Raw genomic sequence first — 23,106 nt, forward strand, 5'->3', positions numbered from 1 at the left:
AACTCCAAATTAGTTAGTATCATCTCAAAGTTTGCTGAGACATTATTTCAGTCCCAGGGCAGAGTGAAAAAAAGAGGATGACAGTGATTTGTTGTATTTTTGTTATATGACTTAAAGGTCTCAAAGAACATTTCTTCTCACCTGTTTATGCTGCAATCCAGATTTGTACCATTGCACAAATCCATTTATTATTTAGATAAATTCAAGCATATGTAGCAATGTGACAGGTGCATGCTCCCACAGAGATATTTTTAGAGTGATTATTCAAAATTTTTTTGCTTTGCCTTCTGATGTTTTGTACATTTTTTAAACAAGGCTGGCATTGCTGAAATTAATGCAAAGCATCGTTTTCAAATGTAAAATGGTATGATTTGTACTACCTCCAGTTCTACAGAAAGCACCAACCTTTTATCAGTTGATCTATATCTCTCTTTAGGATGAGCTCTACACTTCAAGGTGGTCTCAAAGGGCAGAAGATAAAAACTGCAGGGAGAAAAAAAAAGATACATTATTTTGAATCTGTTGTTCTGTGTCCTTGGGCCACGTGGCTAAAGTGCTTCTTTGTTTCTTTTTTGTTGGTGCAGAGCATAAAGTCAAGTCATTTTTCAGAATTGCATCCTGCTAATATTGTTTTGGTTTGATTTTACTTGATTTTAGTGTCTATTGAATAGCAGCACATAAAATGTGGTTATTAAGATTATTTGCTTGGGTGGCAGATAAAGGGAAAAAACCCTCTAAAAATCCAGATGACAGATGCTGTAGCAGTTTTAAGAAGTCCAGTTTTAGATCTCAGTGACTTCATGATGTCTTTCTAAACTGAGCAGATGTCACTGTACATCTGCTTTGACTTGCATAACACTGCTGTAATTTGTTAGAAGAATCTCTTTAGTCTCAATGTTATGTTACCTTTTCTAGCAGAAACTTTCCTGTTACCAATTTCATTTGCCTGATTTATGAAACACAGATATGTGTCCATCTGTGTGCACACAGACATGTATACTGAAAATTGCAAGCATGACAAGCATGAAGAATGTCATCGCCATTTTTCTGAGGCTCAATTGATTAGAGAGTGAGAATTATTATATTACATTATATATGTGTGTGTATGTGTATATATATATATAGAATCCATTATGTCTCAGAAAAATGGTGATGATGCTCACCATGTATTGTTTGCAGTTTTCCTTATTTTCTTTAGGACTGTTACATTTTTTGTTGTTAAGAGACACCTTCAGATTGTTCTCAAAATGATTCTTCTCTACTGTAAATTATTCATTATTTCAAATGCATTTGCTGGGTCTACAGGTACTTCACCATAAATCTTTATCCAACATAGTTAAAAGATTCTTTCTAGTAATTTATTTCATATTATGTATGAAATGCAGTAATTCTCTCAGCCCAGTCATGTTGATTACTTTGGTGGAAAGGAAAGATGAGATGTAATTGCCCATTGCTTAGGATGACCTCATGAACACACTGTTGATTTATGACAGCTTCTCAGAAGTCAATCAGCACAATCACAATTTCCTGCTTGAAATGCAGTCATTAGAGCTAAAGGTAATGTCAAAGTCATTGGGATGTGAGAAATCACAAGGACTGAGAATTTTACTGTTGTATTGAATTAATTGTTCAGTCAGTTTTCTGTTCAGAAAAAATCGACAGCTATACGTGTATCAGCAAAATTACCCAATACATAAAATTATATCCTTAACTGATGAACTTTATCCATATACAGTACACTGTATATGGATAAAGTTCATCAGTTAGGATATAAAGATGTACACAGTACATCACTGCAGGTGATGGATGAACAATTATTTATGCACATGTGAATCAAGGATTATTTAGAAGAGTAGCTGAAGAGCACTTCATTCGGTGACACCTGGCACGATCCTAAAAGTTAGATGTTCATATACTCTTTGGGGGCATGCAGAAATATGAACTCATCTCATTCCTTGGTGACCATGTGATCTTACATTTCAGAAAAAAAAAAGAGTTGTGCCATTACATTTCTTTAATTGTGTTTTTCCTCTACAGTGCATTCAAAGCCTGCCATCCTAAGATCAAAAGTTTTTATTTTGCTGCTGAACATCTAGATGATATGAACAGGTAAGGAAATCTAGCAAAGTTCAAGAACCCACTCCTTAAATGTGAATTTTTTTGAAGCTGCTAATAACACAGGTATAATAAATTACTTGTTAGTATAAAAAGATAAGTTTAATTGCTGAGAAAATAGGTGCAGAGAAACATTGTTTCTGACTGCCTTCATATGTTAATTATTTAATTCAAAAACATTACCTCTTTTTTGACACAAAGGTTTGAAATCTTTAGAAACACGATTCCATGTTTCTAAAAAGAAATAAATGTTGTTGTGTGAAACAACATCCAAACACAATTTCAGAATTCCAGGTTTCTGGTTTTGGTTATGTGGCACCTGCAAAGGTGAGATATCTCCAACTCTGCTTCCTTACATACTCCCAAACACGTGGTGCTTCCTCTGGGAGTCCTTCTGTTTCTTGTCCTGAAGGGAGTAAGAAGTTGGAGAAACGTTTAAAGCAGTCACTGTTTTTTTATGCCAGTCTTGAAAAAGGAGTGGAAGCTACAATGAATTTTGCAGATTCTCTCCACTTCCATGAATTTTGAAGCAAAACTTTGGTTGTATTGGATTTGATCTGGAAAATTTCAGCATTTTAAAAAGAACAAGGACTTAAGTCTTAGTTCTTTGAGTCCTAAATTTTATTGTATCTGTTCTTGGCCACTTGTGCAATTTTTCAGAAAAATTATTGAGACTTCAGCACAAAATAAACACAATTCCTCTTAATTCATTTGAATGGTAAACGAGAACATGAATCCCATGTTTATTCAAATATTACGGGGTTTATTTCATTTATTTTCACAATATCAACTGAAATTAATTCAGTTCAAAATAATATGCCATTTTCATCAAATGACAGACGACACAAACAAAAATCTATTATTGCAACCTGAGAATTGTTCTGTCTTAGATAATGTCTGTTGATACCCTCGCTGACCAGAGCTGTTTTCAAAACAGAGGAAGAAGGAGATAAAACTGAATCAATAAAACTTAGCAAGTTCTATAATCATGGTTTAATCTCTCCTGTGTGTACTAGATTCAACTACTGGCAGAGCACCTTCAGGATACTGCCAGTTCATTGCTGATAATATTTGGGTGGAAAGGCATGCTGATACTACACTGTGCCTGCTTTCCTTTAAAAATAGCTGTCTGTTAACATTTTTTCAGAAGTTTGTGCATGACTGAGGCTCACTGCAAAAGTCTCTTCACAGTTAGAAAACTTTAAACCTTTTTAGTGGTTTGTGAAATTTTGGGCTTGTCTTTCCTTGATAATTCTGTCCAGCCAGTCCCACAAAAAGCAGTTTGTTGCACAGCAAACAGAATAATGGCTTGGTCTGTATTCAGCATATCCTGAACCACAGCAGCAGCTGAATCATTTCTCAGCAGGTGCTCACTCAGTATGACAAGGCACCTTCTTTTGGAGGATAGAAATCTATGTATTTTTTCAGTAATCAGAAAGCAGCAGCAAATGTGCAGCAATATTTTAAAAATACATTGCACAGTGTAAAACCCAGGAATTAAAATATTTTTACTTTCTCACCACAAATAGTCTTTTTACCATATTTTGAAACTAGTGCATATTAATTCCTTTAGAATGAGCTTGACAAAGATTGGATCTGAGTTATAAACATGTAAGTTCAATCTCTGTCAGGGTCTGTTCAATTACTTGAAATTCTTACATTTGAGTTGCCATCAGAGTCTCAAAGAATTTTTTTTTTTCTCTTTGTTTAATGTTTTAGAAAAATTAGTTCACTTTCACAAATATTCAATTAACTCAATAGAGGGGAAAAAACTTACTGAAAAATAGTCTTTCAAATGCAGGGATAATAAAATACTTCCTGTCTAAAAGCATTTTGAAGCCTAGATGAGGTAAAACACGGAATGAAATTATGAAGTTAAATTAGTTCTCTTTTGATCATTTTATGTTCTTTTTTTTTGTCAAGTTTCTGACATGAATTCTAGTTATGTATCAGACAGTCATTTCAGTTTTGTTTTATTTGAAGCAGAAGAAACAACAGTAGAAAACTGCTAATGTACAGAATGCCAGAAAGTTCAAAATGGTTCAATTCCTTCATCCCTTGTATAAAATGATTCAGTTGTTTATATAAAAAATGTTTGCCAGCTATGAAGTTTTTGTTTGTGTGTATCTACTCACATAAAATGGGTATTTTAATCTCAGGTAATTCTGTCACTATTCAAATTTTCTTACTACTTTTATGACTGTGCCACACCATTGTGCTGGTAAGGAGTCTGGAGAGCTATAGACACTGAATTTTGTTGCTGTGGCATCTGAAGTCCCTTTAGTCCATATGGTCCCACCAGCAAAATCTTCTTATTACCTGTTAGCATGCTTTTTCCATGTGAGAAGAAGGACAGAATATCCTTTATTCTAGTGTAAATGTATGGTCATGGAAACATGGAAATTCATTGTTATTCTCTTCACTCTGGTTAAACTGCATTCAGGTATACATAGACACTCTAAGGTATCTAAATTTCCATGCAGCAAGTTCATCCTATAGCCTTGAGGGTTATGATTAAGGAGAATTTGACACCCTGCTTTGACTGAAAGTATTGCATCTACCTGAATGTGAGATAAGATAGAGAAATGTTTCCTACTAGTCTGAGAGTGAGAGTACTGTGCATCCTTCCTTACAGAAATTGCAAGTCTGCAGAAAGTCAGTGGGTTATAATCCTGTTCTATGTGTCATAAAACTGTTTTGATTAAATACTGAGAAGAAATGAATGTGCTGTTCTTAAAAAGAAAAAAAAAAGGAAACCTGAATGACTGCTGCAGTTACCAGTGACACTGTTTATTGAATTCTCACAAGAAAATTGAAGCTGCCTTTGCTGTAAAGAAGCAATATGTTCTTGGCCTCTTGCCCTCCAAAGGTTACAGTGCCTACCAGGACACACACACTGAAGGGAAGAAAGATAGAAATCCTCCCATGGCCTAGGGCTTTGTATCTATTAATATGCATATTAAGAAACATTTGTGTAGCTGTATGATTGGAACTTTTGTCCCCAGTGCATTGTAACCCAGGCATGTATTACTCCTCTTCCATTCTGCAGGAGATCTGTCTGTTTCCTCTTTGATACAAGTCCAGTGTGTTGGATTTCTCATACAAGTATAACTTGAACAAACCAGAACTCTGGCCATGCTTTATTAAAATAATACTAATTCCCTAACCCTATCTGAAGAAGCTTTAGCAGCACATATTAGAAACTATGCAGAAGGAGTCAATACCATTCCTTTAGTTTCCAGACTGGCCAACTACTCCAAAACTATGGTTGTTCACAGTGTACAACCACATCAGTGGTTACAACCACCTTCTGGTTCACCCACAGGCACTGCAGGTCATAGCACAGACCTCAACACAGATCATGACCTGCAGAAATTCATTAGAGGTGAAGTCAGTCTGGTGTCTCTCTCAAGAGTGAGAGAATGCAACACATTTCCTGGACTCTCATTAGATTTTATTTTTCAGGAAATAATGCTTTCCTGGAAACAGTCATCTGTCATCTCTGAAAGCAGCATCAATTGACTGAGAGTTGAGTGTTCATTAATTTAATTGGATTCCTCAATAATAAGCAAACTTAACAGGAAATGCTGCCTCATGTTTAGGACAGAATGAAGGACAGGAGAACCTTTATAGCTCTATTGTCTAATGCTTTGTGCTCAGCAGCCCTACCCAGTGGGGATCATAGGTGGCTGTTCCCTGCTGGCAGTGCAGGTCAGGGTCGTAAACCAGGGGCTGAACTGGGAACGTAAAATCCTGAAGAGGTGAGAGGCAAGCAAAGCACCATCCCCACTGTCTGCCATGCCATTTGACAGAGCAGATGCTTGCTTGTCATCCTGTGCTGTTTTACCCTTTGGGCACAGACAAGTCTGTGGCCTTTGTTGGTCCCTCTGCATCACGGGGCTGGAGTGCTGTGGGTGAGGTCCGTGTCTCTGTGCCTCTGATTTGAGCTGGCAGAGCTGGCTCAGCTGGCAGTTGAGCTTTATTCCCCAAAGGAGGTCTTCACATATCAAAAATGTGAGCCTAAAACATGACTTTGTAGTAGATCATCTTTTGGCTTTGAAGGTGTAACATCATTGTCTGAGATGAGGTTTGTTGATTTCTGTTCCTGTGTGCTGCTTGTTTTTACGACTGTATGGCACTTCGTATTGCAACTCAAATTCTAAGTGTCCTCTTCAGCTTCCCTATTCTGGCAGAAATTTTGATTGTGTGGTATCATTAAGTATTCTGCAATCACTTTAGGAGCAAATCCCTAGCTTTCTTTTCAATGTACAATGATTTATGGATCATTAGTATGGTTTGCAGATCAAAAATGTGGTCGCTGTTTGTGCTTATACAGTGGCAGTCAGTGGAAAGTGTCCCTTCCCATGCCAGGGGGATTTGTAACTAGAAGATTGTTAAGATCCTTCCAGCCTAAAGCATTCTATAGTTCTCTGACTCCATGATGACACGGGTTAATTTCTAGAAAAGCAGCTGTATTTTATGATTTGATGCTTGCTCTGCACTGCAATGTCTCGAAGACAGGCATGCAGGAGACATTACAAAGGTATGTCCTCTGCTGAGACAAACATCCTCTTTCTGTGCATGCAGTATGCAAACAAAACCCATCAGGCACAGCTTTCTGAAATGGGGGTTTCCCATCCCTGAAGAAAACCCAAACCTGACTGGAGTTGTCTTTCTGTATACCCTAGCAATTAAATTGCAAGCCAGTAGGTTGGCTAACCAGGCCTGTCAAATTCTGACTCTGGGATGACTGGAGCAAGTAATTCCAGGTTTACCATGGAATGGACAACACAGGAGATTGCTGTGGTGGTTTAAAGCCTCGTTGATGAAAGACCTGATTCAGTGTAAGCATTTGGCTAATGAATACACTGAGACCCCCATGGGGGAAGAGCACAGGTTGAAATTCTCCTGCTACAGACAGTTCAGTGTATGCTTGGCAATGACAGCCCTACTAGAAGAGAGCAGCAAGAGCTCATTTGCTTTTTGGATTGGTTTTTTTGTGGTTTTTTGGTGTTTTTTTTTTTTTGTTGGTTTTGGTTTTTTGGGGTTTTTTTTGTTTTTTTGGTTGTGGGGTTTTTTTGTTTTTTTTTTTTTTTTTGTTGCTGTTGTGTTTGCGTTTGGTTTTTTGTATAGTTTTGTTTGAGGTTGTTTTTTTTTTATTTGTGCAGTTTATGGAAGCACTTTTTCAAAGCTAAGTTGGGATTAATGCCTTAGATGTGAATTGCATTGAAGCAACTATCTCTGTGCATATCTCTGACACAAACACAAAAGTGAATTCTGATATGCTTTCTTCTCTTTGTACATGGCACTGTAGGTAAGCTTTAAAACATAATGGCATAATTAAACCACAATGTCTGTTTGGGAGCGAACCTGTTCTTTTTACTGCCATTTTCTGCTCTGTTCCTCTGCTAAGCTGCCAATTCAGGCCTTAAAATATTGCTTAAATCTCTGAAAAGTGGTATTTATTCTTAAGAAATCAGAACAGCAGGAGTATTTGTGTGACGGCATATCTGTGAGCAGCAGACTTAACAACTCTTTGATTATCTCCAAATCCTTTATTTTACAGATCTTTGACATCATACATGGTTTTCCATTTGAAATAAAATCCTTGCTGTGAAAACAGTTTGTTCAACAGCAAAATCATAGATCTTTGGAGACTCCCTGAATAAGAGTATCAAAGAGAACAGCTGTCTGATATGAAAAATAACATTGTCCTTAATCTCCTTCAGATGCTTCTAGGTTTGTTTTTGCAAGAATTGCATGCAAAACTTAAGAGGCTGGCTGGGTATCATTGCTTTTTTAATATTATTTCAGATGGCTCAACAGAATTAACATGCTTGCTGCTGGCTATGCAGAAAGAGAGAGGATCAAACAAGAGCAAGGTAATGTGTTATTATTTTGGTTTCTTCTGTCAACTCTTATCACAAGTTCGCCTGTTCTCTTTTTCCTGCTGTGTATCAGGCCTCATTCTTGTCATCTGAAAGCAAATCACATATGGGTATTGCTGTTATTGCTTTAGAGAATTCCTTCTCTGTCAGGAGTTCTGACTAATTCCTTCAGACTCTGATCTGCAGACACTTCTGAGATTATTTCTGAGAAGGCTGCAAAAGATAGCTAAAAAAGCAGATGTACTGCCAGTAAGCTCCACTATATGGTACCAAGGAATCTCTGTCCCTTATCAGAAGAAACTTAAGACTCTGGAGGCTAAAAAACATATTTGAAACATTGCATTTGTGTTTGAATTCACAGAGGGCAGGAGTGCATGAAATTGGTCTTGGGAACAAAACAATTTTTCTAAAGCCTGTTGAGATAATTGGATTTACTCTAAGGACTTTAATTGTAAGGCCACTTAAATTTTGTGATTCCTACTGGTTTTACTGTATTGCAGTGTGCTGCTACAGCCCTGTTGGCATTTCACTTGGAGTTGTAGGCTTACAACATTTTTACATGTTTATTTAATATTTGATGGGTTAAAAAAACCAGCATATATAAAATAATGAGTTGATTTTCTTTGAACTGTTGCAGTAGAAATTGTATTTGCAGAAAGAAAAAGAGAAAGGGTCAGTCCAATTGTGTTGTGGAGGCTGTTTCTTAGAATTGCCAGTGACATGGACGCACAGAAGGGTCCCTATCTAAGTATCTGCTTTGGCAAGCAGATAGCTTTTGAATTCATGCTCTTTTTAACATATGTACCTAGCAGCAGGCACCAGAAAATTGCAGTGGTCGTGATGATCCAGAGCTTATCCAGATGCCTGTCTGCCTGCTTCCCACTCAGTCAAAACCTCAGGTTTTAATTCTGTGGATCTGAAGCCTTCATCAGAAAGGTTTTGGGCCAAAAAACTCATGTCATTTTTGACACCAGGCCCTCTGCATTCCCACAGCCCAGCATAGCAGCGCTGTGCTCACTGTTCTTCAGTCATGTTCTCAGTGCCTGGATTTCAGTTTTCCAGACCTGGAAATCAGTTTGGGAATCATATTTCCTAAGCAGCACTACAGTAACCCGTTTGAAAGAACCTGTGTACCATCTGTTGTCACTGCTTGAAGAGGCTGTGAACAAACTCTGAATCTCAGAGTCTTCGAGGAAATCCTCTGTTTTGACATTCAAAGCCAAATTACAATTTTTATTGACAGCAGGTTGGCACTAGAATTACAATGCCATGTGGGACAGTAAGTGGAAAGGTGTATGTTATGCTAATGCTGTCCAAGTGCACAATTACACCTGATGCACCTTTCAAAATCCAGATGGACGTGGAGAAATATTTTTGCTACTAAGAAATCCCTGAGTAATAAAATAGCAGATGATCCAGATAGACATGAGATGATGTGCATTCAGGCCTCATGTAACTTATTATTAAAATGTCTCCCTATTGAAGATAATCATTGAATCCCCACTGACTATGCAAATTATATCCTAGGCACTGACAGAGTTCTTTATTACCACTCTAACACCATTCACTCATGTTGATTTGTTGTAGGCAGGTAGGTAGAACTGTACCCTCTCTGTGTTGCTTAGTTGTGTTTAGTGTGGGAGGCAGTATCACATTGTCCCCTCGCTGCTCTGCACTGTTTTAATGCCTCTGGTGATTTTCCTTGGCTCCCAGTACAAGGGCTGTTACACAGCTCAATAGTATCCCTAATTAGCAAAGTTAGCAAAGTAAAACCTCTCTTTCTCCACTTCAAGCATTTTTGCAATTATAGAAACTGAAGCTGGAATTTTCTATATTCAGTGACTGTACCAATTGTCATCTGCATATTTGATTTGACAAAAGCTCTTTTATTTCTGCGCAGTTCAGCCCTTTGCAGCAAAGCTTTATAATACCCCTGAAACAATTCAACAGGACTTGTCAAATCTGTCTCAATTAAGAGTAGAATGGTTCTGAATCTAAAGTTCATAAATATATTTCAAGAGCTTCAGAGATGCACGAATCATCGAATTGTGGGTGTGCTGCTGAATAAAATGTTACATTCTGTACAGAACAGTTTTATAAAAATACCTTCAACTTTTCATATGAAATACAATGCATGTTAGCAATACATCAAGGGACTTCCTTGGATGGAGAAGTTATATACTTTCCAGTCACATAAATCAGAGGGAAAAAATCCCTAGTTTATATAGATAGAGTATATTTATTCAGGAAATGGCAGATCAGTGTTGGTTTACATATAATATATTCAGTCTGTTAGTCATTGAGAAAACTTTCAAGATATGCCTGATGCATAGAGCTTGTCCATCACTGAATTGGACAAATCTGCAGAGAGAGATACAGCAACTGTTTCATAGCATCACACGTGCTTTAGATGGACTCTAATGAGTCAGTTGCCAAAAGCAGAGCATTTGTAAAAATTCCTGGGAGGCCATTTTCATACATTTTATCTGAAAATTGGCCCCTGTTACTGCAGAAACTTTCAAGACAAGCTATAGGCTGCCAACAGAATTCCCTGTCTGAGATAAGGTGTGCAAAAGTGTCATCCTACAGTGTTCTCTTGTATGTGGATTTGACAGGAAGAACACCTTCGTATTTTTAGCCAAAATTGGAACCTGCACTGAGACTGCTAAATTTTGCTTTCAGAATAAACAGTTGAGCTCCAAGTCTGCAGAAATGTCACTGAACAATGCAGTTCTGACAGGTCTCTCACCACACAGCACACCATTAGGCTTTGCTGCAATAAGAACAAACATGCCTACATGCCAATATTTTCAACTGGTTTAAGTCGCTGGAAACAAGTTTTTTTAAAACTAGGATTTGTTTAGAAAAAGAGTTTTCCCTGATTTAGTCTTTCATTCACCAGGAAATAATTATTTGTAGATGTCTAGAGACATAACCGTTAGGATTTTTTTTATTTTATAGTCATAAAAGCCTTACTTATGCAACTTATTTATTATACTGTTTGAAGAGAATGTCTCAGCTGTAAGCTTGCAGGAAGCAAATGAAAAGGCTTGGAGTAAAAACAGAATTGCTATTGTGTGGAAAAATTGAATAGATAAATAAGGCTGTCCCCACCAATATTAAAATCTAAAAACATACAAAACTATAGAGACTCCTGTTCCAAGATGATGTCATTTAAAGGTAAGTTTATGCTTTAAGTCTTGAATAGTATTAAATATGGTTGATCATTGATCATACAATACAGTAATCGTAAGAAAAAAATCATTAAGACAAAATTACATGTGGTGCCAGCTTGGATTTTTAGTTTAGATCATTTGTTAAGCAGCAATCAGTCTTTTTCTCCTTATCTATCAAAGAGAGAGTAGTAATGATGCACTTTGTTGAACACTTGAGGTGAAGTGAAAATTGGCTGTGATTAATCTCTGAGCAGTCTGAGCTTTAGTGTCCTGTCGTACAATGATTTATCCAAATACTGGAAGGTGATACAGTCAGAAACAAAGTTACAACAGAAATGTTTGCGTAAGTCTTACAATGTGCAAAAATGTTAAGAGTTGTCTGTCTTGAACTGAGTCAGAAGTTAAGTAGGGGGTTTTTTTGCAGGAAATATTAAGGTTCAGTATCCTTTTAGTTAGATGCTGTTCTACTTCAAAAAAATATTTGTAACATAATAAATTCCCATGTAGTATATTCTTCTGTGTGTTTTCCCCTTTGAAATAAGCTCGGCCAAGACTTGATTTTGTGAAAAAATGAAATGTTTAATTAAACTTTAAACTTAGCCCACAAAATCTCTGTCCTTTATACTTTCTCATACTTCTTTTTGAATTCTATTCTTAAACGTCATTGTCATATTTTTCCTTATCATATCACCTTTCTGTTCTTTCGTGGACAACCGGGCAGCAGCTGTTTTATGAAGCAGATATATGATATAAAGTTTTTCTTTGTCTTGCTTCAAATACTGCTGTTTGTTACTAGAAATTGAACTGAAAAACATGTCTAACTGGTAGAAAATAATGGAGAAAAGGAGTAGAAAAATAGCACTGATTATTCATGGGTGCAATAACTCCTACCTGTTTGGTTTTCCAGTTGGTTAAATACATTTGTTGATGTTATTTGCAGTCAACAAGACTTTAGCAAAACTGTGTTTTTAATAATATCTGTTCAAAAAATATTTGAGGATTTTTCCAATAAATGTCCAATCATAATTATTTTTGTGGCTGTATAAATATTGGAAATTCTGATACATATATTAAGAGTATTCTATATGCCTGTTGCATTTATAAGGTATGCACAAGAGTTAAATTTGTGGCTCATTTTCACGTTGTTGTCCAATAGCTCTGTAATGGGACATTAGGTTTAGTATACCCCATAATGTTTAGAATTTTCTCTCGTTAGATTAGGACAATTCCAAGTTCCAGCAGCTAACACCAACAGCATCAGCATTCTGGTATTTCACTGCCAACAATAGCAAAGGAGGAATTTCATGGTCCTTTTGTGAAAGCAAATCTCTGATACAGAACTGCATCAATGTGCAGGCAGTTTTTGACCTGATCCTTGTGTGACTTGTAGATTACTGGAGCGAGAGTGACAAGGAGGAGGCTGACACTCCATCAACGCCGAAGCAGGACAGCCCCCCGCCCCCGTACGACACCTACCCACGGCCACCTTCGGTGAGTCACCTGCAGCTGTCCCTAGCAACGTGGGCCCAAAGGACCACCTCTACCTGCTCTCCTGCCCAGGAGCACATGCATGCACCCAGGATGGAGCTCGACCATGTGGGTTTTTTTAGTCAGTGCTTAAGGCATTCGTTAAGCAGCACATTGCAGACTTCAATGGCTGCCGATGCTGTTTCCACTGGTTTGTAGAGAACAGGGATTTAAACCCCGCTTGCTGTACAAAATAGATTAAGTTACAGAAGTCTTTCTTCTTGTTCTTCATTCGTGATGGACAGCTGCTCATCCATGCAATGCCTCATCACCCTCTTACCAACTTTCTGAGAAAGTGTTTTTACCTCAGGAACAACACAGACTCTTCTCTAAGGCTCCAGCAATTGTGCTGTGAAGCATTACAGTAACTAATTACACTTGAATTTCCAGAGAAATGCCAGCATAAAAATGTTCTGTCTTGTATTGCAAACAACAAAAACAGGTGTTTCTCTTGTTGTGAAAATGTAGGTTTCTATTATAAATATAAATTAGAAAAAGGGGGATTTTTTTTCTTGAAGCAGTTGTTGATATAAAACTGTATTATAGACCTCTAACTTACTCTCCAGTGGAAATTTTAACTTTCATCCCTGCTTACTTAGTGTTAACTAATGTATCTTACTTGGATATGGTTTTTTGAATGAACAATGGGGAATTTCAGGGAAAAGAGAGCATTCATGATGTTTAATTTGAAGGCAGTACTTTATCTTACAAAATTATAGACCTTTGAATGACAGTACTGAAGCACTGCAAGCATGATTCCAAAGAAAAGCAAAATAGGATAACAGGCATTTGGATAGCATTTTTAAGGTTTTGAATGATGGTACATCTCTTCTGTGTCTTCCACAGTGCCATATTTTGTGCTATTTTACGAAGTTTTCTGCAAATTTTAATGGCTTATTTTATGGATTAAGTGACATAGTAAAGATACTTATTATGAATAACTATCAGTATTTGACCTACAGGCGTGACATACAGACATGGGTATGCATTAAAATTAGGATCAGGACAGGTTAATTAGGTAAGTTTGCAACTTATTAATGAACTGGGTGCCATGGCTGATAACGAGAAGTGACAGCTTATTATCAGCAGCAGCTCTGGGAGTGCATTGATCTGAAGGTTGCTCCTTGCTGACGTTGCAGATGAGCTGCACAAGCCCCTACGTGGAGCCCAAGCACAGCCGCCTGTCGTCCACGGAGACGTCGCAGTCGCAGTCGTCGCACGAGGAGTTCCGCCCGGAGGTGGCCGGGAGCGCCACCGAGTCCCCGGTGCGCAAGACGGCGAGCCAGCGGCGCTCCTGGCAGGACCTCATCGAGACGCCGCTCACCAGCTCGGGACTGCACTACCTGCAGACGCTGCCGCTGGAGGACTCGGTGTTCTCCGAGGTGGCCGTGGTGTCCCCCGAGCACCGGCGGCAGTCCACCTTGCCCACCCAGAAGTGCCACCTGCAGGACCACTACGGCCCCTTCCCCCTGGTGGAGGGTGAGCGGATGCAAGCGCTGAACGGGAACGGGGGAAAGCCCCGAAGCTTCACCTTGCCTCGGGATAGCGGCTTCAACCACTGCTGCCAGAGCCTCTCCGTCGGTGCTGCTGACCACCATGAGGAAGCACAGCAGAAGGAGGTGGAGGAGGAAGAGGAAGAGGAAGGCAAAGCAGCAGAAGAAAACCAGGAAGATAAAAGTAAGTATGGGCTATTTCTGTGGCTTTTCAAGTGTCCTGTTTGTGTAATGTAGAGGTTGTTTTTCCTTTTTCCTATCAAAAATCCCCAACAGTCTTTCAACATCCCCAATGTTTTACCAGGTCCCTCTTGTTGCACACCTTTTTGGTCTGCCTTATGTATGAGGCCCAATAACCAGAGTGCTGCATGACCTCTCACGATCACCAGACATTGCCCTGTAGGCTGGTCACCAGTCACCTTCTACTAGTAATCCTTAGCTGAAATGGATTTTGCTTCCACGCTTTTCTTCATGTTTACACTTGCACAGTATCCTCCTCCAGTGACACACGTGTTTAAGGGACATACTTGGTAAGATTTCCAGACAGCCCTATCTGAGCTGGCAAAACCTCATGGTAAACCTTAGAGTGCAAAGTCAGGCTGTGATTGTGCAGTATCCAGGCAGGCAGGTCACAAGACATCCCAAAATCTGTAAGAAGCTGAAAAAGAGAAGGTATTTTCCCCAGTTCTTCTCATTGTGATTTATAAGGAAAGAAATTCAAAAAGCATTTCAAACAAAAAAAAAATATATGGAGAACTGTGACCAGCGAGGCTTAAAAAAAAAAAAAATCATAATGCTGAGTAACTGTCAGTCACCTGGCACATAAACTCCATAGATATTAGTGCTACTTATCAAACATAATCCAAATAACCAGGGAGTTATTAGAGAGAGTCCCTGCCCCTCCTGAACATGTAAACACATTTTTGTGTCTGTTTCATGCTCTGTCCTTCACTGTCATTTGTGGAGCTTCTTAGCATGTGCTGCTATCAACGCTGAGTCCACGCCCAGGTTGTAGGGTCAGTTGGTGAAGCCTGCACTCCTGATTTGTGGGGTTGCACTGCAATTAAGTTATCTGAAGTGGCCAAGAAGGCAGGATAGCCCTTAAAGCTCTCCAAGGGTCTCTGCTATCTATTCCTTCAAATTCAGCTTTTTCACTGCAGTAAAGAAGTACAAAAATGGTTAAGAGAGAGGAAAGGGTAATGAAAGTTTTGTATGATTAACTATCTACCTAAGTTGATTCATTAAAGTTCGCACCTTTGTTGAGCATTAAAATTCATGTGGATGTTATTTAGTATACTTGGGAGAGATCAAAGGTTTTCTATTGTCCTTATGCTTTAGGAATTACCTTCTAAGCATCTCCAATTCTTTACTTTTTTCTGCTGCTTTGAGAAAACACTGGTTTCTTTTGCAGATATTAAGTTTGATGCCGTTAAAAGTTTTAAAAGGCACTATTTCAATTGTGTTCATGCATGACACTTTGCTAAAAACTGATGCATTAGGGTAGTGTTAGATTCTTACCGACTGTGAAATAAAGCTGTCTAATTAACAGGGTTAAATTTCATCAACCATGCAGCACATTTTGTCCTATTTTTAGCCTTCAGATTTGGTTTTCAAATGGGTTTTTACTGATAGAAATATAAAAGTTTTTTTAAAAAAGTCCTTACTGAAAATGGATAGGGTCAAGGAGACTTTCCACTGGCTTTGCTGTGCTGTTTGGGCACTACTGACAGGTACCATGGCAAGGTCTAAGGGGTTTTTAAGGTGTTTTAAATCTCAATTTCAATGCCTTTGTGTACCTGGTTGTAGCATTTTATAGCATGCTAATTACTAGTAAAAGGCTAGTGCTTGATTTAATGGACTGGGGCTCTTCTCCATCCTTCTATACTAATTTCCAGAAAAGGAGAACAAAGGTGTGATTTTTGAAGTGGTCTCCCTCTATACACATACTTTTATTTTTTATTTGAGTGAGGATGTTTCCTTGGTTGAGGCTTTAACAGGAGATTATTTTTGAGATACTGATGACCAGCTAGACAGGTCAAGTGCTCATGATGAGTTGTGGACCTTGAAATTATAAAACTAGAAGTAAAATACTGTCTTGTCTATTGAAAAGTTTAAGTGTTGAATTGCTTCGTTGCTATGACTGCAATGTTCTGTTTGCAACGCTGACTTTTTCCAGTGCCTTTACCATTAAAAGGCAGGAGGATTTCCTGCAAGTGGTGTTCTTAAGTGCAAAATCCAGTTTCTGAGTTGAAAGGTTTCCTTACATCTGCTAAGTCACTACCAGGATGGGTGACCTTGTGTGTGCTGCCTCACTGCCTCCTTAGCTTCCATTGCTCTGGGAAAATGAAACATTGCAATTGGCTGGAGAAAGGAAATCCTCTCTCTTTCAGAAATGTTTTAACCTCATGTTGAATGTTCCCTCATGTGGTATCAGAATCTTTTAAATATATTTATTTGCCTTACATGTTTGTGATCCTGACACAGTTCTGGGCTCTTGGATGATTATGTGTGTTCTTGTGTGTACTTGTGTGTGTTTCAAAGCTTAATCATTCCTATTGCTTTTTGTGCAAGACAAGAATGCAGCTTCTTTGCTGTCGTCAGATGTCATTGCCAAAAGTTTGTTTTCTCAGCTTTCTGTTGTTACATACTCACTTTTAGAACCACATGAATTTAAATTAAATAGTAAAATGCAGTGCTGTTTCTTCCAACTTCTCTTGCAGAATTGTTTTCAAAGAACTGCACCACAAAGTAGGAGCTCCACACTTTTTTCAGATGCTGTCCCCAGCTGCTATAATTTAACATATTTCTGTTGATTTTGTACTAAAGTTACACTGATTTACAACAATTAAACATCTTCTCTCAGTCCGTCACCACTTTATGTCTTAAATAGATGTTTCAAGACTTTACTGACCCTACAAATAGTTCTGTGTATCAGCTCTTCTATAATGCCTAGATGTATGTGGCAAATTGAAAATATGGGTTGTCCTTTCCTGTGTCAGGACCTAACTTTGTTGTGTGTTCAGGTGCTTATTTTTGTCCTGTTCTATTACATTAACATTGCACTGCTAATCCTTAATGGATTGCTTTATTTCCCAAATGATTTTTGTGTAAATCATTTAGATGTTCCATATTGACACCATCTCGTAATGGTCTCTTGCTTTGTGATCAAAGAGGATTCTCTTGTGGGATATTTGAGCTTTTCCATGTGTTTGTTCCTGACTATGCAAGAGGCAAACCACATTCAGACCTGCAGCACCAAGCATGCCCCTTGCTGTGCTGGTCAGAGGTAGCCTGAGCACAGAGAGCAGGTTGGAGGCTGTGGCACAGTGTTTGCATGTCTGTGATTCAGTTGTGAAGGAAAAGTTGGGCCTTTTCAGGTTTATTTTCTGCTGGTGGGAGGTAATAGAAGGAGACAGCAGTGTATCATGACACTGTCACCCTCTTCCCCTCTGGCTCCACCTCTGTCTGCACTCTCTGTTTTGACAGATTCTGCTACTTTAATGCAAAGAACACTTCTAGAGAGGCTACTTCCAGGTTTTGTCCCAGGAAAGCTTGTTTCAGTTTTTATTTTTTTAAATTATCTTTGGTGGTGGTTCCTTCATTTTCAAGACTTCTCTGGTTTGTGCACTACTAGGTTTTCAGCATCTAAAATAAGTACATAAGTAGCTCTCTGCAGGGTGTAGCTGGCTGTTGATCCTTCAAGTCAACTAAGTCAACTTAGCTGCAGAAAACCTTGCACCATTTTTGCATACTCCCTGAAAAAGTCTTTGGAGAACAGCCGTGTCTGTGGGAGTCTCAGGTGCTGTCATCTGCCCAGACTGCTGGGACAGGAGCTCTGCTGCTGGCTCCAGGTGCTGCAGGACTGGCTGGGGGTAATACTGGCACACTTTCCAGGGAACTCACACCTGGGACCTGCAACAGTGTGCAAGGGAGTTTTCCACTGTGCTGGCTCCATACAAATTTATTCAGGGAACATGGATAGAAAAGCACTGATGTCTGTGTTTGAGTTTGAAAAGGTATTTGCAGCAGGAAGAAATCACTTAGATTGTCTTTGCAGTGTTAAACCCCATTTCCTTCTGTGTTGTTTCTTGCCTCGTTGTTCTGCAAGTTTTCAGTCCTTTTTCTGCACTCTTAACACTATTGTTTTTCCTGTGTTTAAGGACTTTTTTGTTGCCACCCCATCATCGTAATTTTGGATAATACCTTCTATATAGCATGGACAACTGTAACAAAGTCTTACATAAATTCTTATAAATTACTGGCTGCCCTTCTGGGGCAGTTAATGGCTGAGAGCCACTTGTTTGCTGCACTGGTTTCACCCTCCAGAGTGTTTACAAGATGCTACAATCTCCCTCCTGACTTCTGTCACCTTTGAAAGATTTCACAGGGCTTCTGAAGGCTTGGCAAACTCACAGGTGATCCCTGGAATTTTGCTCTGTCGCCACAAGCTCTTGTGCAGGTTTGCAACATCTCCTGGCATCCCATACTTAGTCCCACACAGTCTTGTGAATGCTGCCTCAGAGGAGCACAATAGCCTCATGCTCCAGTCTCTGAAACTTGCCTTTTGACCCTAAACTACTGAAAACACTTGTCAAAGGCCAGAGCAGGAGCTATGTTGGCATTTTGCAGCTCTGAGAGATGTCCAGTCCCTGTGAAGGGTTTCAGGAAAGCTCACCTTTATGTCAGGGAGGACTGGTCACTGAAAGAGGTATCAAATGGCTGTGCTGAGGCACCAAGCCTGAGAGGTTTTATTCTTTTTTTTCCCCAGTAAAAAACTACAAACCAGCCAGAGAATAAGGGAAACTGAGAACAATTTCTCCCATGTTGCAACTTCCCAATTGCAGAAATTAAATTCAAGGTGGCAGTGCTTTCACAAAATAGGACAGAGAAGCTAAGGACTCCTATGACTAGCAGCAAGTATCATGCACTGTGCCCAAGAAGGTGTGGGACATTCATGGGACATCCTAGGCAGCATTTCCTTTCAAGAAGGAGTTAGTGCCAGTAAAAAATATACTCTGATTAAGGTCATGTGTTTCAAATTCTGAAATACGTGTCTAGAGAGGCTTCCCTCTTTTTAGTGAGGGGGCTGTAATGCATGGTGCAAATGGCATGTCCCAGAAGGATCAATGTTTGCTAATTAAACACTATGTTATGAAATGGGACCCTGTGTACACTTCTAGGCTTTGCTTCTCTGCATTTTAGGTAGAGTGTCTTCACTTTGGCAGGTTTTAGGCAACGGTGAAATGTGGGAGTCAGGATGAATAACACATGAAGCCTGGATTGCACACCCTGGAGTTGATGAGGATGTGTGGCTGAATTTAATACGGCAGTTTGTTTTTCTGACAGCCTCTTTCCATTTTAGAGAGGACATCATTAGTGGTGTCCTGTTGTCTGACCACCTAGTTTATCCTCAGTGAGAGGCAAAGGAGGAAGCATTAGGATACTGTATCTTTCCCTCTGAAATTAATGCCCAGGAGGGTCTTAAATAAGCAGAGCTATGAGAAATTGAGGTAAAGTTTCACGTAAGAAGTATTCCATATGAAACTGGTGAATAGCACAAAGTGCAACACCTTCTGGGACACTGAGGGTGTTATTCTAACTTACTCCATCCACTATCAGTCCTGTACAACCAAGAGCATTTGCCAAGTTGGGGGTTGGGTTTTTTTGCCTGACATTGTTTTGGGCAACACAGCCCATGCATGCTCAGACACTGGAGTAGGTTAATGTCTACTTTTTCTGAGCTTTGTTTTTGTGATATGATTTTTCGTTCCTAATTCCCATTTGAGTCTTCCTGTGGCATCTGAATGGGCATTTGCACTCCTGTGGGCTGAGGACCATCAGCATTTTATGCCTTGTCTACTTGTCCCATTGCCTCCAAGGCACTGTTTTTGCTGTTAACTCAGATTGAGTTTACCTAAAAATGCTGCCTAATTATGTTCAAAAATATGACTACCTTAGATAAACAACTTGGAGTAGATATGTTAATTTCTGAGCATGTTTGTTAATTAAAATTTAAAATTTAGTAAATAAAGGTTTTTCAATTCTCATATGCAAAAGCTGCTCCACTGCAGAAGTGAGTTTGTATTCTAAACAAAAATAATGGGATACAAAACCTCTATATCCTGATTTTAAATTTCAGTTCAAGGGGAAAAAATTGCCTGCAGTGCTTGAAAACCAAGTATTGAATCATTTACTGAGTAGCAGTTCAGAAGCAATATGGGCTGTCAACAAAAATAAGAGTAGTTTTAATTTTATGCTTGTTAGTGTTTATACATATAGATGCATTTTGCCCACAAATATTTTGTTGCCACATTTAAAATTTTATTTGATTTCCATTGCCCATGCTGCTAAAAATACAAAGGAGGTATTAATTCATACTTTTCTTTTGGTTTTAATGGCTTTGGGTGTCATTGCCAATAAAGGTCATCTGCTTTTGCCTGAAATATATGGATTAAATTGTCTTTTTATATGCCAAAGAAGTTCACAAGAGAATTTCTTCCATGGCCATTCTTCCAAATTGCTTTTCTTGCTAAGTTTCCTCAATTCTAAGTTACTAAGTTGGGGACTGTCAATGGAGCTATGCTGCTCTCTACCAGAGACCCCTTTGGGTTGGGTGGTGGAACAAGGAATCTGTACATGAAAGAATCTATTTCTGATGGGGCCTTTTTATGTTTCACATTCTCTTGCCAGGTGTTGTGTAACCAGTCTGTTTTACATTTAATTTTTCCACTTCATGGTGTCAGCAAGCTCTGTCTCTGCTGCTGCCCTGACTGGGTCTGGCTGCAGAGATGCTCTCCTTGGGAAAGGTCACTCATAAATGGTAAAACACCCCACAAGCAGCAGAGGGAAGGCAGTCCAAGTCCTCTAGAGCTCTCTGTTTACCCCACTGCTGTTCCATCCCAGTTTGTTGGCCTGAAAAGTTTTGGTAGCAATATTAAAAATGCCCTTTTTTGTGCTTGCTGCTTCCACTCCCTCAATTCTTAAAGTGCTTTCAATTCTGAAGCTGTAGTCAAAGTGAAGATATGTAGATTTTTTGAAATTATTTTGTGGATGAAAAAGAAAATCCAACTTTATTTTTTCATTAACCCATAATTTTCCTTTGAAAAGAGGGTTTTTCCTGTCCTAAAATTTAAACTTACATTCCTTTTGGTTTCAGACATGAAAAACATGCATTTTTTAAATCATTTATATAAAACTTCTCACTGAAACTTACTGAAAATTGTTATAAAGACAATTAGATTTGACTACTGCAATTTAATTGCAGTTTTTCTATGACAAAGCCATTTCTCGCTGGGATTTTTGCAGAACTGGCATAGTTCCTCTCTGAGATATAGCAGGGAATTGGCCTAATCTGAAGGTTTCTAAATGCAAAAGAAACAGAAGTCTACAATAAAAAAGTTAGCTACCTATCATTTACATGAGAATGTTCTTTTGAAATATATATAATGTAAATTTTCAAAGCTAAAAAAAGATGAAACCCTTTCAATAATCAATAGCATTTAAGTCAGAAGATGATGGCATAGTACCAGTAGGACTAGGGGAACAGAGGAGTACTAAAGTCTTTTCAGAATGTTTTCATTACATCTCCAGGTGGTACCATCTGTTGTGTGTGCCTCTCATGTTCTTTCAAGGCAATCATTAAAACAAGGATGAACTTGAGTCAGTAGTGCTTGGAAGGACATGGGAGGGATATAGTTTTATTAAACTGCTACCATGCTGAATGTCTGGAGGGTCACCATGTAAAGATGCATTGTTGTTTAAGTCATGTTCATCATGGGAAGCAGGATAAGCTATTAAAGACTTCAATGCAAACAGTCAGCATCCTGCCAATATTTTTTTTTTTTGCTGGACAGAAGACTCTAGAAAAGACACATTTGTTACATAGCAGTTGAGTTTAAACTATTTTTTAAAAATAAGTCCTCAGAATTTTTGAATTTAAGATGAATATTTTCATGGAGGTCTATGCAATCCATGTTGTCGGGATGATTTTTTGTGAATTGTCCTGTCATGCTAGCCTGGCCTTCTGGCTGCCTTTCCTTGCAGTCACTAGCTGCTGCTCCAGAGGGTCACAGATCTTGTGTCTAACCTGCCAGCCCTATGCACCCCTGGACAGCTAAAATGGCACTAGATGCTTATTTTTTGGCCTCTTAATCTCCTTACTGGTTTCCTGAACCTTTCCAGTGCAGGAGGGCAGTGTATATAGGTTAAAATCTTGGTCCCTGCAATGACCCTGGTGAAGCTGTAAGTGTGATGGGTGTGTCTCGGAACCAGGAGCTGGAAGTTACTGGGAAGATTATCCATTGTAGCTCTGCCATCTAAATCTGGAGCTGCCATACCTTCCAAATCTTAAACACCCCTGGTGGTGGGCATTCTTCTTTCCCTCCAGACAGCTTTTACTCTTTGCTGTTTTGGGAAGGAATAATTTTATTTTTTCCTGCTAATGGATATTGAATTGTTCCCTCTGCAATTTAAGCCCAGCATTTCCATTCCCTTATGGTACAGAAGGCAGACTGCTTCATTACAGCAGCCCTTCTTCCAAGCTGAAAGGTTGTTGTGAAGGTTAGTTTGGTTTTTCCCATATTTAGTGTTTGCTAGGCCTCTGAGTGCTCTTGCTGAGCTTCCCTGGGTTTTTCAGGCTGACTCCCATCCCTTCTGCCATGGCAGTATCCAAGCTGGGTGCAGCACATCTCATTGAGACCAGGGAGCTTGCTCTGCCCTGGCTGTTTTGTGCTGTGTACTCTGATAAGCATCTGTTTGGCAACTGTACTTCATATTTCACTTGGAGCTGTACAGTGTCCCAGATGGTTTTCTGCTTAATGGTTGTTTTTCTAATTGTAGTTGTTCTGATTTTTTTCTGGGCCTCTTACCTATCCACATTAACTAGCTCATGTTAATAAAAGCCTCAGC

The 23,106-nt window shown here is 38.9% G+C and overlaps 1 protein-coding gene across 5 annotated transcripts in view; it reads left to right on the plus strand.

Moving 5' to 3' along the window:
* Positions 1 to 23,106, plus strand: part of CNKSR2 (connector enhancer of kinase suppressor of Ras 2) — a 207,202-nt gene that overhangs the window by 152,115 nt on the left and 31,981 nt on the right. For all 5 annotated transcript variants that reach the window (XM_059839878.1, XM_059839879.1, XM_059839880.1 and 2 more), the window contains 4 exons: positions 2,038 to 2,109; positions 7,930 to 7,997; positions 12,570 to 12,670; positions 13,846 to 14,383. In XM_059839878.1, coding sequence (XP_059695861.1) covers positions 2,038 to 2,109; positions 7,930 to 7,997; positions 12,570 to 12,670; positions 13,846 to 14,383 — 779 coding nt within the window. The remainder of the gene's footprint in view (positions 1 to 2,037; positions 2,110 to 7,929; positions 7,998 to 12,569; positions 12,671 to 13,845; positions 14,384 to 23,106) is intronic.

Source organism: Haemorhous mexicanus, chromosome 2, assembly GCF_027477595.1.
Source record: "Haemorhous mexicanus isolate bHaeMex1 chromosome 2, bHaeMex1.pri, whole genome shotgun sequence".
NCBI lineage: Eukaryota > Metazoa > Chordata > Aves > Passeriformes > Fringillidae > Haemorhous > Haemorhous mexicanus.